At 34.8% G+C, this 16095-nt stretch overlaps 3 protein-coding genes across 3 annotated transcripts; all 3 read right to left on the bottom strand.

The window, feature by feature from the left end:
- Window positions 1-5356: 5356 nt before the first annotated feature.
- On the bottom strand, window positions 5357-6770 carry LOC112728545 (pectinesterase inhibitor 6). The gene has a single exon (XM_025778728.3). The coding sequence runs from the start codon at window positions 6245-6247 to the stop codon at window positions 5642-5644; it is 606 nt and encodes a 201-aa protein (XP_025634513.1). The 5' UTR covers window positions 6248-6770; the 3' UTR covers window positions 5357-5641.
- A 1267-nt stretch (window positions 6771-8037) lies between these two features.
- LOC112728544 (mitochondrial zinc maintenance protein 1, mitochondrial) lies at window positions 8038-9696 on the bottom strand. The gene is made up of 2 exons (XM_025778727.2): window positions 9319-9696; window positions 8038-8339 (listed from the first exon to the last, which is right to left on the bottom strand). Exons 1-2 carry the CDS (start codon window positions 9563-9565, stop codon window positions 8263-8265), a joined length of 324 nt encoding a protein of 107 aa, XP_025634512.1. The 5' UTR covers window positions 9566-9696; the 3' UTR covers window positions 8038-8262.
- A 1688-nt stretch (window positions 9697-11384) lies between these two features.
- Window positions 11385-15448, bottom strand: LOC112728543 (uncharacterized). The gene is made up of 2 exons (XM_025778725.3): window positions 14444-15448; window positions 11385-11887 (listed from the first exon to the last, which is right to left on the bottom strand). The coding sequence occupies exons 1-2, from the start codon at window positions 15144-15146 to the stop codon at window positions 11775-11777; spliced, it is 816 nt and encodes a 271-aa protein (XP_025634510.1). The 5' UTR covers window positions 15147-15448; the 3' UTR covers window positions 11385-11774.
- Window positions 15449-16095: the final 647 nt, after the last annotated feature.

The following is a 16095-nucleotide window of genomic DNA, read 5'->3' as shown; positions in this document are numbered from 1 at the left end:
CTAAAATATCTTCTAAATAACTCTTGAACTCTTCATATCACGAACATTTGAAGCACGTATCATTCTCTTCCTCTTCAAAAAAAGATTCGTCCTCGAATCTTGTAGGTGAAAAAAAATAATATATGAAAAGGACAATAATTATAAGGAAGATAATTTCTTTTTTTTTTTGGTTTTTTTCTTCTTTTTTTTGTTTTTTTTTTCACTTTATTCTTCTTCTTCTTCTTCTTTTTTTTTTTAAATAATGAAACGCAAACGAAAACAAGAACACAATAACAAAATGAAAGACGCGACAAACACTGGACTCTTTTTTTTTATGATAAAAGAAGAACAAATATAGATTAATAAGAATTAATCTAATACCTGAGCTCTGATACCAAATGATACGGATTTAAAAGGATAAATAAGACAAAAATTGAAATTGAATAGAAAAGATACATTGAAATTGAAATAAAAGCAAAAAGGATAGGTTGAAATTGAATACAAAGAAAATCACTCTACTTTCTACCCAATTTCTTGACGCAACAAGAAAGGGACTCTTCAACCTAACTTATCAACGCCATAGTTTGGAAATTGAATCGAAGGGACTTCTCAACCTTCTATTCAATTCCCCGATGTAACAAGAGAGGGACTCCTCAACCTCAATTGTCCACACCATGGTTTCATCACGAAACCAAAAAGGGGTTTTCAAACCTCTAAAAATTATATACTACGACTACAATAGCTAAGGAGGTATTTATAACCTCTTATTAGGTTAAAACAAAGAAAACCCTAAAGCCCATAAACATAAGGCCCAATCTAGTAATTAAATAAACAAAATCAAAATATATTAAATAAAATATTCTAAAAATGTAAACTAAAATATCTTCTAAATAACTCTTGAACTCTTCATATCACGAACATTTGAAGCACGTATCACGGAGAAAAGGTGCCTAAAACGGTTGCAGTTTCGACAGAATGTATCCTTTCTGTCTGTGGCAACAAAAACATCCGACTTTTCCATAACACTAGTCACACAAATCAAAGAGAGGAGAGAAAACTGTAATTTCGAAGCAGAAAATGAGAAATCGGAGTGCAAAATCGGAAAGAGCTCACCAAAAAATCTTAGGAAGGGTCCCACAGGTCAGCCACGTCAGCGCCACATCAGGGCTACGGAGACACGTGGCAGTTCGTGAGAGGATGAGGAGGATGAGCTGGCGTCGAGGTGGCGGTCGGGTCAACGCGCGGGCCGGGTCGGGTCAAGAGCGGTTGCGCGGGCCGCAGGGAAGGCTGGTGGCGTGACACGTGGCGGTTTCAGGATCGTGGGATCAACAGCAAGATCCAACGGCTACTGAAGCATCTCGGGGGAGGATCAATGGAGGTGGACAGCGAACTTCCAGCGGCGCGTCCGGGGGCTTCTGGCCGCGATCTTGCCGGCGTTGGAAAGCTGACGACGAAAGGATCACAATGATGCCGGAGGTGACGAACCAAAGCGTTGGAAACAGATCGAAAAAGGCGAGCAAAGAGGCACGGGTGGAAGCTGGAAGGAAGATCAATCTGGTCGTGGCAGCGGCTTTCGGCGGCGCGTGGAGGCGCGTCTGGCGGCGGAAGGCGGCGTTTCTGGTTGCGTTGGAATCACGGCGACAAGACGAACAAGATGGTTATGGGGGTGACGAACCAAAGCGTCGAAAAGAGAACGAAAAAAGAGGCCAAAGAACACTGCCGGAAAGGAAAAAATAATGGGGCTATGAACTAATATTCATTGAAAAAAAAAAGACCTAAGCTCTTGATACCATGTTAGAAACAAGAGACTGAGAGAATAATATGAAAAGTGTATTACTGAGTTGTGATAAAAGGTACAATATACAAGAGGTATTTATAGGTGCTAAATGAATCAGAGTAATAAAGCAATAGAATCCTATAATTAATATACAGATATACTATATAAATATAGATGATACTAATTGATCTAAAATTGATACTAATGATTCTCTAACATTAAATATAAAGATATTTTCATCCAATTTCGCAGCCCAATAAAATTTAGGGAGTCATTTATATATATATATGGTAAAAGGTTAAAGACTTAAAGTTTCATATGTCGTGTCAATTAAGAGAGAAAAGTATTTATAATAAATTATTACTAATATTTGTAGGGTAAGTTAGGCTAAAATTATTTAAAGTTATACCACACTCTACACCCTTTGAATTCCATGAATATTACTTAATATCGAGTTTAAGTAGGGCTGACAATGGGTAGGATAGAGTAGGATAGACCTTACCCTAATTTTACTTGTGGGTTAAAAATTCTATTAAAACTCTATTTTATCTGATCTGCGAGTTGAGAGATTCTCAACCCTAATCCTACCCTAATCCTACTCATTCCCTAAAGTTCTAAATCCTATCCTATCCTACCCGTAGAAATATCAAATTTATTCAAAGTAAATATAAAATTCAATCATTTCAAATTTTATACATATTAATAACATAAAAAATAACAAACTAATGTTCTAAATTACTAAATTAACTAACTAATTTAGTAGTTATTCACTTATTGTAAGTCATTACATAAGAGTTCAATTCGCACTCCCTTCACTTTATACCTAATTTTTATAAAATATGTGTTATATTTGAAGTACGAGTAAGGTAAGATAAGGTACACCCTAAATCTGTACCCTACCTTACTCGTAACGGGTCGAATAGTCTCTCCTACCCGAACGAATTGGACCAAATTAGATATCCGCAGGTAGGGTATGAATTGCCAGCCCTAATTTAACTAGTATGATATTTGTGGGAAGGTCACTGTGATCACTTGTCACAAGATAATAAGAATATCAAGTATAACGTGATCTAAATTTATATGCAGCGTCACTTAATATCATCCGAAAGCACTGCAATTTCCCCTCTATTAGGACTTTAGTATATATTATTATAAAGGACATGGTACTGTGAAAAAGCATGTACGCATTTAAGAGGTTTATTGTTGCCAAACTCATAAGAATAGTCAAGTATATGAATAAATGAGGATTCCTAAAGTCTCAAGGGTCCCTTTAATTGGAAAAAGACGATATAATTAGACGAAAAGAATTCCATTAAAAAAGAAAATTAGTAAAACAAAAAATTAATCAATATTAAATCTATAATTTTATAATGCGTAAGTCTCGCTATTTTAATTCAATATAGTCAATAATATAATCGGATCCTATTTTTTTTTCACTCTAGAGAAGTTTAATTCAAATAAGACAAATTCTAATTCCAAAGTAAACACATATTATCAATTGAATTTTCAGATATTTGGTCACTCAACAAATTTTTAGGCATCTTAGATGGCAGAAGATAATCCGTAATGGTAGGGAGCAATTCCGTCACGTACAACATGGGTTTGACTTTAACAAAATCTAACAAAAGAAGCATCCAAAATTAGAATTGAAGTGAAGTCTAGTCTTGAAAGATAATCAAGAACAACCTAAATGTACCAGATTTTCTTTGAACTTTCATGTGCTTAATAATACCATGCCACCTGTCTAGTACTAGTAGTATGTTTGTACTTCAGTTTTGCTACCACAAATTATGATTTTCATACTTATATTCAATTCATCTTGATATAACTTATATTATGCTTTTAAGTTTTAACATAATTTAAGTCATTATACTTATTTGAGTTGCTAAACCCCATTAAACCAACCTAAGATTTTGCAGAGTAAAAAAAAAAAAAAAATCTTATTAGGTACCCCACTACGTGTTACATCCAGTCACGTAGCATTACACCATGCTTCTTCAGTTCGTTTTTTTTTTCCTTGGGGTCAGAACATGTTTCTTAAAACCCGACAATCTTTGATAGTAGTCAGTATTCTTAAGCATAAAGATCCTAAATTTTAGGAAGATTAAATCTTTATAGAAATTGAAGGTATAGTTTTTTTTTTGGACGTGGAAGGTATAGTTTGATTTGAATTAGAATTTTTGGTATTGCCCTGAATTCTATATCTTTTAGTTTTTGGTCAGAGAAAATGAGTATATCTAATTGGTCCATTTATTTTAGGCTAATAGAGGCCCATTAGTCTATTAGTTCCAAGGCCTATAATAGGATTGGGTTACAGCTACGATGCAATGTGAGAGTACAATATAGGCCAACCCATCCAGAAAGAAGTAATTTATATTTACCGAAAACATGTTTTATCTCAAATTCCAATATAACCAAAAATATAAAAAAGAACAAGAGACTTAGCTGTTAACTCTTAACACATATTATGACAAAAAAAAAAAACTCTTAACACATATGTCATATTAGGGGTGTGCATGGATAGGGTGAAATTGGATTTGATGTGACCTAAATTCGACCCGAAATATATACCGGGCCTATTTATTAGACCCGAACCCAGCTCTAGACCCGATGAAACCTATACACTCTCGGGCTACGATTATACCGGATGAAAACCGAGCCGTTAACACTACATTACCTTGATACCTTCTTATAAGCTAGCATGTGAAAATATCCAAATTTCAAAGACTCCAACTATTATTTGACATGGTAAAATTCACTTAGAAAAATATAACAAGAACCAACTCTTCTCTCAAATTAAAACATAACCATAATCAATATTAATATTGTCTAATAACACCAAATATTTAAATCAATACAAATAACACAATATTATGCATTAGTCTAAAATCTTATGCATTTTAAACATAAAACATTAACTAATAGTTTTATAATAACTAATAACACAATATTAAGCTTTACAATACTTAAATTCCACATAAGAATAGCCATCATCCATCACTAATAACACAAAATATTAATTGTGTATGATGACTGGGCCACCGGGTCGAGTTCGGGTGACCCGAGCTATGGCCCGGACCCGACCTGAAATAATGACCGAATCTATTTTTGAGACCCTTACCCGACCCTAAATCCGGTAAAATCACATCAAATTAGCCTCTAAAGTGTTCGGGGTCAGGCCAAATCTGCGGACCGAACCGGGCCATGCACACCCCTATATCATATGATATGATAATACAAAGAGGCAGCAACAATCAACATCATTAGCACCGATTGATCCAAAATAAAAATATGTCACCTAAGCTAGGCTATATGCCAATGAGTTTTAACTCAAGTGTCATATGTTCCTCTTTCTTATCAAGAAGTCTTGGGTTCAAACCTCATGTAGTGCAAACTTAATCAAAAAGATGATATCATGTGTGTGTGGGTGTGGTGTGTGTGAGTGTGTAACCTAAGACTGTGGGTTATCCATTCCATCGACAAAAAAAAAAAAGCTAGGCTATATATTTCTTCCATTTGATCACTTCTAAGTTCTAAGCAAATTTTGTTTTCTTCTGCACGGCATTCAAGAAAAAGAACCTAAAATCAATCTCCTTTAAATAAATAATAAAAGAAAGATAAGTTCACAGTTTATTCAAGTTCCTTGTGCATACATCAATAAATTTAATTTCTATGCAATATCTGCGTAAAACCTTTTAAAACTAACATACGATCAAGTGTTGTCACATAGTTAAAATAAATTCTTTTCGAAATAGTGGGTAATATTTTTCATTTTTTATTTTGCATGACAACATTTGATTAGATATGAGAGCAAGAGAGTTTCACATTTACGGTACATAAAAAAAACACTCCACATAAATTTTGTTACAATATTATTAGGACTTTCTATGGATCCGCTATGCTTCCAATACCTGTAGTGGCAAGCTTGTTAACAAGAGCTAAAGCATTACTGGTTATGTAATATGATCTTATAACCTTAATTTTCAGCAACCTAATCTCCTTTCCTATTCTTTGGCCTTGAAATCCATCTAGGCAAGTATCCTGATCAGTGAGTGCTGCACTGATCCATGTGTTAAGGTCATCCATTTGGGTACCAAAGGTGTTTTTGCTGAGCTTCCTGAGCACACCAAGCGACCTATGAAGCTCATCGAGGGCATCTCTAGAAGTCTCGATGCAATCAGAGAGTGCAGCTCTGCTCCTGCTTCCCCCTATTTGTCCTTGAATCTTCTTCAGCCTTGCAAGGTATACTAAAACATGCTTAACCTCTCCTATTGTCACTGACACCCCTGCCCTTGCCCATTTGCTGGGGCTCGTTCCGGCAGCGTTGGAGAACTGTGCCAGCGAGCGGAAACAAAGTTTGGGATACCTTGTCACCTTGCATGCATCTCTAACATTGTCTTTCCCCTTTGCAAATACCAACTGAATGGTACTTGTAAGGAACAACAGAAGCATAAGCTGAAGAAGTAAAGTAAGAGATGGTATTTTGATCATCTTGTAGAGAGATCAGTAGAGAAGTTGAAACTAAGAATAGAATGGTTAAATTAGGACTCAAGATATAGAGTTTTATAGTGGAATTGTGTTGGACCGGTTTTGAAAAAGTTAAGATCTTTTGAAGCATTGATTACTGTATGGATCACTTTATTGCATCTTTTTTTAAGGGTGGTTTGTTGCATAGGCAAGAGGCTAGTGAGTTCAATTATAAAAGGCTGCATGGGTGGTGAAATGAAAATGATAGGTTAAAAAGTGAGTAACATGTGAATGGAGGTTGAACTTCTCATCAATATTGGATAATAATAATGTGATGATTCGTTTTACTACCACCTGGAAAATATCTATGTTGTTCTCACTGTCATAAATAATAACAACAGTGACAAATGTATGTCAGGGGCATCAATTATTTGCAGTGATGTCTTTTGGTGAGTTCTTCTACCTTAGTAAGTTAAGCTCTGGGAATGAATTCTTTCATGTGAAAATTCACATAAGATTCCCATGTGTGAATTTTTACTATTCTAGCTGTTCTGCGTGTTAGTTCATCTTATTTATTTATTTGTTTATCAACGATAAAATTCAATGTTTTCACGTGGGAAAATCTATTTCCAAAAAAAGGTGTGGGGGGGATATCATTTTGCCATTACTTGAACTTTACGTTCCAGTAAATAGCTATAATTGGGTGCCTTTGGCCAACAAGATAAGGGAAATAAAGTGTATAAGAAAAGAAAACAAAAGAGTAGTAGAAGACCCATACTGCAAATTACACGAGGTTGGAGTTAATTACATGGCTTTTCGTGCTTATCACTTTTCTACATATTTGGAAACTGGGGTCAAGAAGTTAATGATAATGTTATTGACTAAATCCCCATAGGGATGAGCACGGGTAGCGGGTATCCGATTACCCGTCTGAACCCGAACCAAACCAATTAAATTGGTTCTGAAACCAATGGATAATTGGGTAGTTTTTGTTAGTGATTGATTCGGATATCGGTTTTGGGGATGCGGAACCCAAACTAACCCGCGAACCTGATCATATATTAATTAAATAAAAAAATAAAAAAATATATATGACTTTTCATTAGACAATGATTATTCATTATTAATATGTTTGGATTTTAATGAGTTTAGTTTTTAATGTATTTGGTGTTTAACATGTTTGGATTATTTCTATTGATGTTACATGTTTATTGTACTTGTTGAATTTTTAAGATAAAAATTTGTTTTTTTTTTTTAAATTTCAAAGTCATCGGGTACCCAATTACCCGAACCGAACCAATCCGTTCTTAATCGGTTTGGTTTGATTCGGGTACATGTACAAAAAAATGCAAATCCGAACCAAACCGAACCAATTATATTTTGATCGGTTCGGTTCTAATTTTAGCATAAACCCGAACCAAACCGACCCGTGCTCACCCCTAAAATCCCCCTCAAATATTGGATTTAGGCACATAATAAAAATAGAAACATGGTTTGATTTAACTCATCATAAGCTATTGCGGATCGGTTTATCAACGTGCTCTCCTTGAATTCCTTCCACAGATGTGTTTATCTAAATCTCTCTTTCAATTCTATTTGACATGACATATCCATTGCTAAGCACTAGACTCCACTCCAATGTCTAAAATTTAAGTACAGGTCTCTATCGCTAATTAATGTATTAGTCCATAGGATCAAAATCTTAATGGTTGAAGGTAATAGGACTTATCAAATACAAAAAACTGCAGCAATCAAAATTTTCCTTAAATCAATTTGAAATCTGCCGCCAAAGTCAGATCAAATTTTCATAAAAGTTTAAAACAAATATAAGGGTAGAATAAACCCATACCCATCATCGGCTTTATATTGAATGATTCAGCTACATAAAATTTGAAGGTACTAGAAATGAGAAACAACAAATCTAAGCAGAAAATTTGAAGCCACTCCCTTGATGCACTACTAACATTAATTATTCCTCCTATGCAAAAATAAACAATCTAAGAGAGGAATCACTTGGTTCTAACCTCTCCCTGGAAGTCCTATTTAGATTTCCGGATACTTTCTTCTGTTGGGAGTTCAAGCGTTGCTCCTGCATGCTCCTTACCAGGTTTTACCACTGCACCAACACATAACACTTTCTAAGAAGGAAAGCACTCAAAGTTACAAGATGTGCACACGACAGTGATGTTGAAATGATGGAAAGTAAAGGAACATGGAATGAAGTAGAATTAATGGAACAATATTGAGATAGAATAATGAAATGGTATCAGATGGAACAAAGAATAGAAGAAAAGACACCAACTCAACGGCGTGTTCATGGTACATACTTGACTGCCACTCAAGGACACCTTGGACAAACATCTATGTTTGTTCCTCTTTTTCTTTACAGCTTGATCACACTTCAAACATTGATTGAACATTGTGCTGAGCGGGGAAATGTGAATAGAAATGATACCCATAATTTTTGGAAATGAATTATGCCAAAGCAAATATGGGCACAATCTAACATATATCCAAGACTTAGGGGTGAGGTGCAGCAAGGTGACACTTGCCAAAGCCGGTGTTGGGAAGTGTCCGTAGGGAGGGAGTAAAAGGGTAACACAAAGACAACAGAAGCCACTTCTTACCATCCATATAGTGCTTTTTTGTTGTGACCTCCCAAATTGAGATGGTTGAACTGCTGTCCCTATATTGCCCTCTTTCAGCTCCCAAATGGTGGTCACCTCTGCACCAGCCACTCCACACCTCACTTTCCAACTGGACACCATTATTAAAGACATCCCCCCTTAGACCCTCAAAAATTCTCCCAAACATAAGAGGTCAAACAGCTTGTTACATTCTTCAACAGAACAAAATTTTTTCTATTTCCTTTTAGTAAATTCCATTCTATCCAAGCATACATCTATTAATCATGTTTACATCTTATCCTATCACATTGCGGCAACAATAACAACCCCAACAAACCTAACTGACTAGAACTCGGCTGGCTAATATAAGATTATAACAAATTGTGAAAAAATAGGAGAAAGTAAAATTAACAAACAGGTGGTGGGCACAAATGGAAGTTAAAGAATTGAGCAACAATTTGGGATTACCGTAGCTGCCAGCTTCCGTATTGAGCTGAGCCTGGACGATCATGTTGGTGATGAAGTGAGAGGCCTCGGAGGCTTCTTCTAGAAGCTTCTGGATCTGATCATCAGAAGTGACGTTTCTGTTCTCCTCGAACTTGTTACGCACCTCGACGGCGGATTGCTTGAGCATGAGTGCGTCGCCGGCGAAGGTCCTTCGGGTGGCCTTAAGGAGTGACCGGTAAGCACTCAGCACTTCACCCCTTCCCACCATTTTTCACTGATCGATCTTCTTCGTCGTTCTTCTTCCCCTTGTTTCTGTTTACTGTAAAACCAGAATCTCTTAATCCCTATACTCTTGTTATGCTTACGACGTCGTTTTGTCCACACACTTTCTTTTTTCTTACTTGAAAAACAATTTAATAAAAATATTTTGTACACAGTAAAATTAATCGCTAAAACAAGTTATTTATTTGTGTGTAAATATATATTTAGTTTAACTTATTTTTAATATATATTTTATATTTTAATGTATATTTTACATAGTCATTAAATTTGATAATTAATTTTAATATACACCCAACATAGTTATTTAAATAATTATGTTATCTAGATATTAAAAAATCGATCACTAATAAGCTATTGTATATAAAAATGCATATTTAATATTTCTTTTTTTTATAATATTGTAAACAATTTTGATTATACTATGACGAATTTAATTATTCTAATGACTAATTATTTAGTTATAAAAATAATGATTCATTTTTAGTTCAAATGTAATATTTTTGTAGGCACCAAGAAAATGTAAACGTTTTTGTTTTTCAATTCCTAATAATCATAATTAAAAAAGAGAATTAAATTTGTTAAATGAACCAAATTTGAGATTTAACTCTGACATGACTTTTTTTTTTAAAGAAAATTTGACATGACTCATTTGTTATATTCAACTTAAGAGAGTTGAAATTCATTTTGGCCTTTAAAATTTTTGACCAGCCTCAATTTCGACCCCAAATTTACAGTTACTTAATTAACACCCCTAAATATTGGATTGTGCCCCACGTTTGTCTTTGTAGCTATCTCCGTTAATGGAGATCTGATGTGGCACGTTAAGTTGATAGAATGTGTATTCAAATGGCACCCAACTTACTAGAATTGATGTGTGATGAGTGAATGATGTGTCAAAAGTTGAATGAACTCAATTTGTCGCCCTCTTTTCCTAATATGTTCGAAACTTTGCTAGAGAAATTGAATTTATTCAACTTTTGCCACGTCATTCACTTATCACACATTCATTCTGGCAAGTTAAGTGCCACATGGATACACACGTATCACATCAGATTTTCATTAACGGAGATAACTAAATGAGCAAATATAGGACACAATTTAATATTTGAGAGTGTTAATTGGATAACTATAAATTTAAGGTCGAAATTAAAGCCGATCAAAAATTTCAGGGCAAAATGGTTTCAACTCCAACTTAAGATTACTTTTGAAATTAAGTTTGGTACTTTGATTCTCTAAAAATTGATTAAATATGAAGCTACTTGATTGAGCTTTTCAAAATACAATATAAATATAAAATATCATATACTAACGAATTGAGCAAGCTATCAATAAATTGACATGACAATATCTTAATGTTATTGTCATTATATAAGGTATGCATTTTAGGCTCCAATAATTGTAAAAACTAGACTAGACACTACACTGCCATCACATGATACCACTAAATTTACTTAAATTATTATTAAGTGTATTAATCCCTATTAAATAAATGAATAATACTACACATCTAAATTATTTTGTTAACAAAATCCAACTAAATTAATCTAACATAACAAAAATCATTTATGACTAATATTATTTAGTCTTATTATTTAATTTTATTGAATTTAATTTATAAAAAAATTTAAAAATATATTATTACTCTAAATGAATTCCTCCACTAATTGCAATACGAACATTTAAATTATGAAAAAAAACAAAGAAAAAAAAATCTCAGCAAATGCTGAAGCTTAAAAATTTGTTTGGCCATTGCAGAGAGGAAAAAGAACAAAGACAAAAAAGAGAACAGAATTTACATGAAAACATTTTTGGAGATGACAAAAATATGTTAATATCAACCATCATTGAACAAGATGTCACTCGTAACTCCTAACAAAGGTTTGCTATCAAATGATTAATATTTTCATGTCTCTCCTCGTATATATTTGGACAACATAGTACTTTTCCTCATCAGAAAAACATTAATTAGCATATATCTTCAAAACTTGAACAAAATCTACAGCAGCAGCATGAATCCCCCACCTCTTATGTCTCTACTTGTTGAAATTCTTTGGACACTGAGGGTGCGAAGCATCCATCACAAGGGATGCTGTAAAAACCACACTCATGGTATATTCATGCGAAAAAGAAGCCAGTTCCTTGGTTGTAAGGAAGTAATGTATTTTGTTGTGTACATGATCACGTTTCTGCAATCGTCACCTCAATGCATCAACCATTCTACAATCATGCTTCCGGCGTCGGCATCTATGATGGGATTTTTGGTCTAACAAGGAGTTCTCTCCAACCATCTCCATTTTGGAATCTACAGCTGTGGAACAATGAAGTTCAATTTAGTCTCTGGAACAACACAGTTCAGTACTAGGCTCTTTTATACATGCTAAAATAAACATATAGTTCAAAATTTAGTCAAGTTTTGCATAATGCATATGATTCATGTCTGTATTGTTAATCAGGAAAACATATAGTTTCTAATACTACCATACATGTATAAAATAGAGTTCCAGTTAAACTTTCATTGTTATATAGAACAGTAATCATTGTTCCAATAAGCTGCTATTGTTCAATCAGATATAGATTTGCAAGTATCTTTCTACCTCAAATTTCTGACTATTTTAAGCAACGAATCTTTTTTTTTTTTCTCCAAACACAAATCTAGTAAAGAATGAAGGCGGATCCTCCCAATTGAAAAATCCAATTGTCCATGTCAAGTGTGAATTTTCATTATTAGTGGACTAGGTGGGCCAAGCGGGTTTCACAAAATTATCCAATTATTAATGGAACTTGACATGGTCAAGTGGATTTTCCAATTGAGATGATTCGCTCCCGCAAAGAATACTCAGTTTGCCGGCAAATAGTTTTCTCCCACTCTCTCCATTCTCCAAAGTTCAAACACCTTGCTGAGCATCTAGGAAGTGGGAATCATCGGTGTATACCACTACAGAAAATTGAGGAGGCCATTTTTTAATAAAGGTTGACCCACTCTTCTATATATTTCCCCACTAAAACACTACCAGTTAGTGGATTGCAAGAATTGTCTTCCCAAAAATTTGCAACTTCAAACATAAGGATCCTACTAAAGTTGGGGAGAAATGATTAATGAGGAGATCTTCCTGACCATCCTTCTAACCACTAAATGAAGAAAGAATTGATTGCTTTTTAAGACAATGAAAGTATCTATATTTTACTCTTTAAGAAAATATCTTGGAATCGTTATAGGATGCTATATCATTACACTATTCTCACCAAGCAATAATGATTAATCTAGTAAGTACTAATGCTTTATAACCAACCAAAAAGCTTTAATGGTTTAGTGGTAAGGGGTTTGGGTAATATATATGAGATGATTCAGATCCTCGGTTCAAATCTTATTGTTGCCAATGTACCACAAAAAGAGAGAGAATTGATTGAGAGGACTAATTGATAAGCCTAATTATCTTCCTAACTATAAAATTGACACTTGTCAAAATTTTACCTAAGCCATTGAGTGTGTGTTTCTCTCTCTTTATCATCAATTTTTTATCCTTTTTCCCACAATTAGTAAATTACAATATTATTAAATCATCCATTGTAATAAAATATTACAAAAATCAGAGAGAGTAATATTAATCGTTTTTATATAATTAGGTTCAAAATTTCAATTCATACCAGATGTATCAGAGAGGATAAAGTAATAGTTTCACAATTCACATATGGAACAAAAACTGCCAAATCAACAATAACATAATAACAAAAGCAAAACAACATATCTAATGCACCAATTAACCCAAAAACACAAAGAAGTAAAAATAAAAATCTTCATGATATCCACTTTAATGTGTGGTGACTTCAATGGGTCAATTACAGCAGTGTCAAATGATTCTTGTGGTTGCTTTGGTGGGTTGATCATGGCAGCATGAAGGAGTTCCCAATTTTCTGGGTCCGGAAGATGATGGGTCATTATTTTGTTTTGAGAAATCTAAAGAATTAGTAGAGTCTGAGGGGTTAGGAAAGGGGGTATAAAAGGAAACGTGTCAGTCAATTAGGAATAAAAAAAATGATGATCAGGAGAAAGAAACACATCAATGGGATATGTAAAATTTTGACTAAGTGTCAATTTTATAGGGTAAGGACATGATTAGGCTTACCAATTAGTCCTCCTAATAATTTCTCAACAGGAAAAAAGAGGAAAACTTAGCTTAAAAGTTATCGGGAACTTGCACTACAGCAACACCAAAACCTTAGACAATAGAATATACCTATGCTTAACAGATACAGTTCGGCAATTAAAATTGAAGGCTCAAAGCATATCCAAAGAGAAAGAGAAACAACAGAAACTCCCTAATCCTACGTTTGAAGAATTCAGTAGAATCCATTTCAACTAAAAATATTCACAAATGCTATTGAAACTTTTAGGATTCACAACCCACAAAACTGAAGTCTTACACCAGAAGAACTTACTAGTAAATCAACTCTTTAACTACTACAATGCCGAACAAGTTCCATAGAAGTAAAAAGAACTCGCCTATTAACCAAACCACTGATCTAATTTCAAGCACAAACTCTTTCAAACCCGCCTAGCAGGCTAGTACCTACTACATAAGCAAATCACCAAGTTGGTGATCAACCAAATACCATGAATAAACAAAGTACACCACTTTGTGCATACAGAAATAAACCACCCATAACTAGGAAGTTCCAAATTTCTTAAGCATCCAAACACCAAAATCGCATAAAAGATAGAAGAGATCAGAGTCACCAAATTCAACGAACCAAAATTTAATCATCTAGGTAGACTAGTGTTCTCTAGTTACAAAACTAGAATATCACCCTAACCAATCAAGCTAAGGTATATATACACAAAAAGAAAAAAAAACCAAAACTTTACCTCGGATTTGCTCACCCCAGAACAACAATCTGAATCTGGGATCATCTTCTTCCTCATCAAACTCATCCCCATAACCAAACTCAGCATCACCACGATACCCAGGTTCACTACCATACCCGGACTCGTTCCCATTCCCATCAGAACACCCACCCACCCCACCAAACCCAACACCACTCTCCTTCTCCCCACTACCGCCACCATTACCACCACCTCCACCGCCGCCACCACCACCCTCTCTATCCCTCTCCCTCCTCGCCTCACTCACATCGGAGGCCCAACTCCCATCTCCAACGTTCCCAAAGAGCTCCCCGCTGGAGTCCGTCCCCATCGCCACCGGAAAATCAGAGCAAGTCCCATGAGCCGCCGAGGCCCCAACAGAGCAGCATCGGCGCGTGCCACTGCGGTCACTACTCCGGCCGGAAACAGAGCGGGATCCTCGGCGGCGGCGCTTGCGGGCTATAAGGCGGAAGTTGGTGGTGGCGGCGGCGGAAGACGATTTGAAGGGTTTAGTGGTGGAATCATCGTCGAGAAGAGAAAGCTTGGAAAGGTCGATCGAAACGGAAGGGGTTTTGCGATCGGAGAGACAAGGGCGCTTGTTGGTGAAGGGCTTCCATGTACGGAGCTGGAAGAGGCAGGAATCAATGGAGTGGCGAGATTCGAGGGTCTTTGGAGATTGTTGGGCATGGGACATTGACTGAGTCATCTCATGGCATCAGAAATTCAAATTGGAATGGCTTAGGCTTAGGTGCAGGATTTTGATATTGTTATGTGTGTTGAGCTTAGTGGTTGAGGGAGGAGGTACATGATGATATTTTTCTAACTTACGAGATTCTAGAGACTTGTCTTGGGCCCCACTCTCACTTGCCTTGCCTCAGCTGCCCTCCGTTCTATTTAAAGTATTTATTAGTTGTGGCTGAGGCATGTGATGTAGTGGCAAAGATGTTTGCCTCAAATGAAGCCACACTAGGATGTTAGGTTTGTGTGTGTGTGTGTGTGTGTGTGTGTGTGTGTGTGTGTGTGTGTGTTGTATGAATATATATATATATATATATATATATATATATATATATATATATATATATATATATATATTAGTTAATGACTTTTATTTGTTTTTTTTTTTTAATTTCACTCATCCAATCTGAGTCTCTACTTAGGTAAGTAGAGATCTCTTACCAATTTCTTTTCATAAAACTTTTTTATTTTTATATTTATATTTTTAATAAAAGAAATGCAAGAAACCAACTTTTAACTTTTAAGTGTTAATATTAGTTCATTTTTTTATTGTAAAATTATGTGTCTAACATTTTTTGAAAGATTTAATATTTAGAATTTAATTTTATGACTTAAAATTTAAAATTTAAAGTTAAAAAAATTAGTTCTTTAATTAAACTCTTGTCAATAACATTAAGTATATTGAAAATACTTGTTAACAAAAATGTTTGTGGATTATTGTTATTATTATTCGGATATTTTGATAGGGCCATTACAATAGCGGGACTATCATGAATTTGTGATTGAGGAATATCGTTTTTCATTTTTCTTTTGATTAGGGACGGGTGTATTGTTGGAATATCAAAATTTTGATTTACAGATTTATTCCCCGTATTTCAAATTTCAATAATATGACAATGGTGACGATATATTATCCT

The sequence above is a fragment of the Arachis hypogaea genome, chromosome 12, assembly GCF_003086295.3.
Source record: "Arachis hypogaea cultivar Tifrunner chromosome 12, arahy.Tifrunner.gnm2.J5K5, whole genome shotgun sequence".
Taxonomy (NCBI): Eukaryota; Viridiplantae; Streptophyta; class Magnoliopsida; order Fabales; family Fabaceae; genus Arachis; species Arachis hypogaea.
This window is presented reverse-complemented; position numbering and strand designations above follow the sequence as displayed.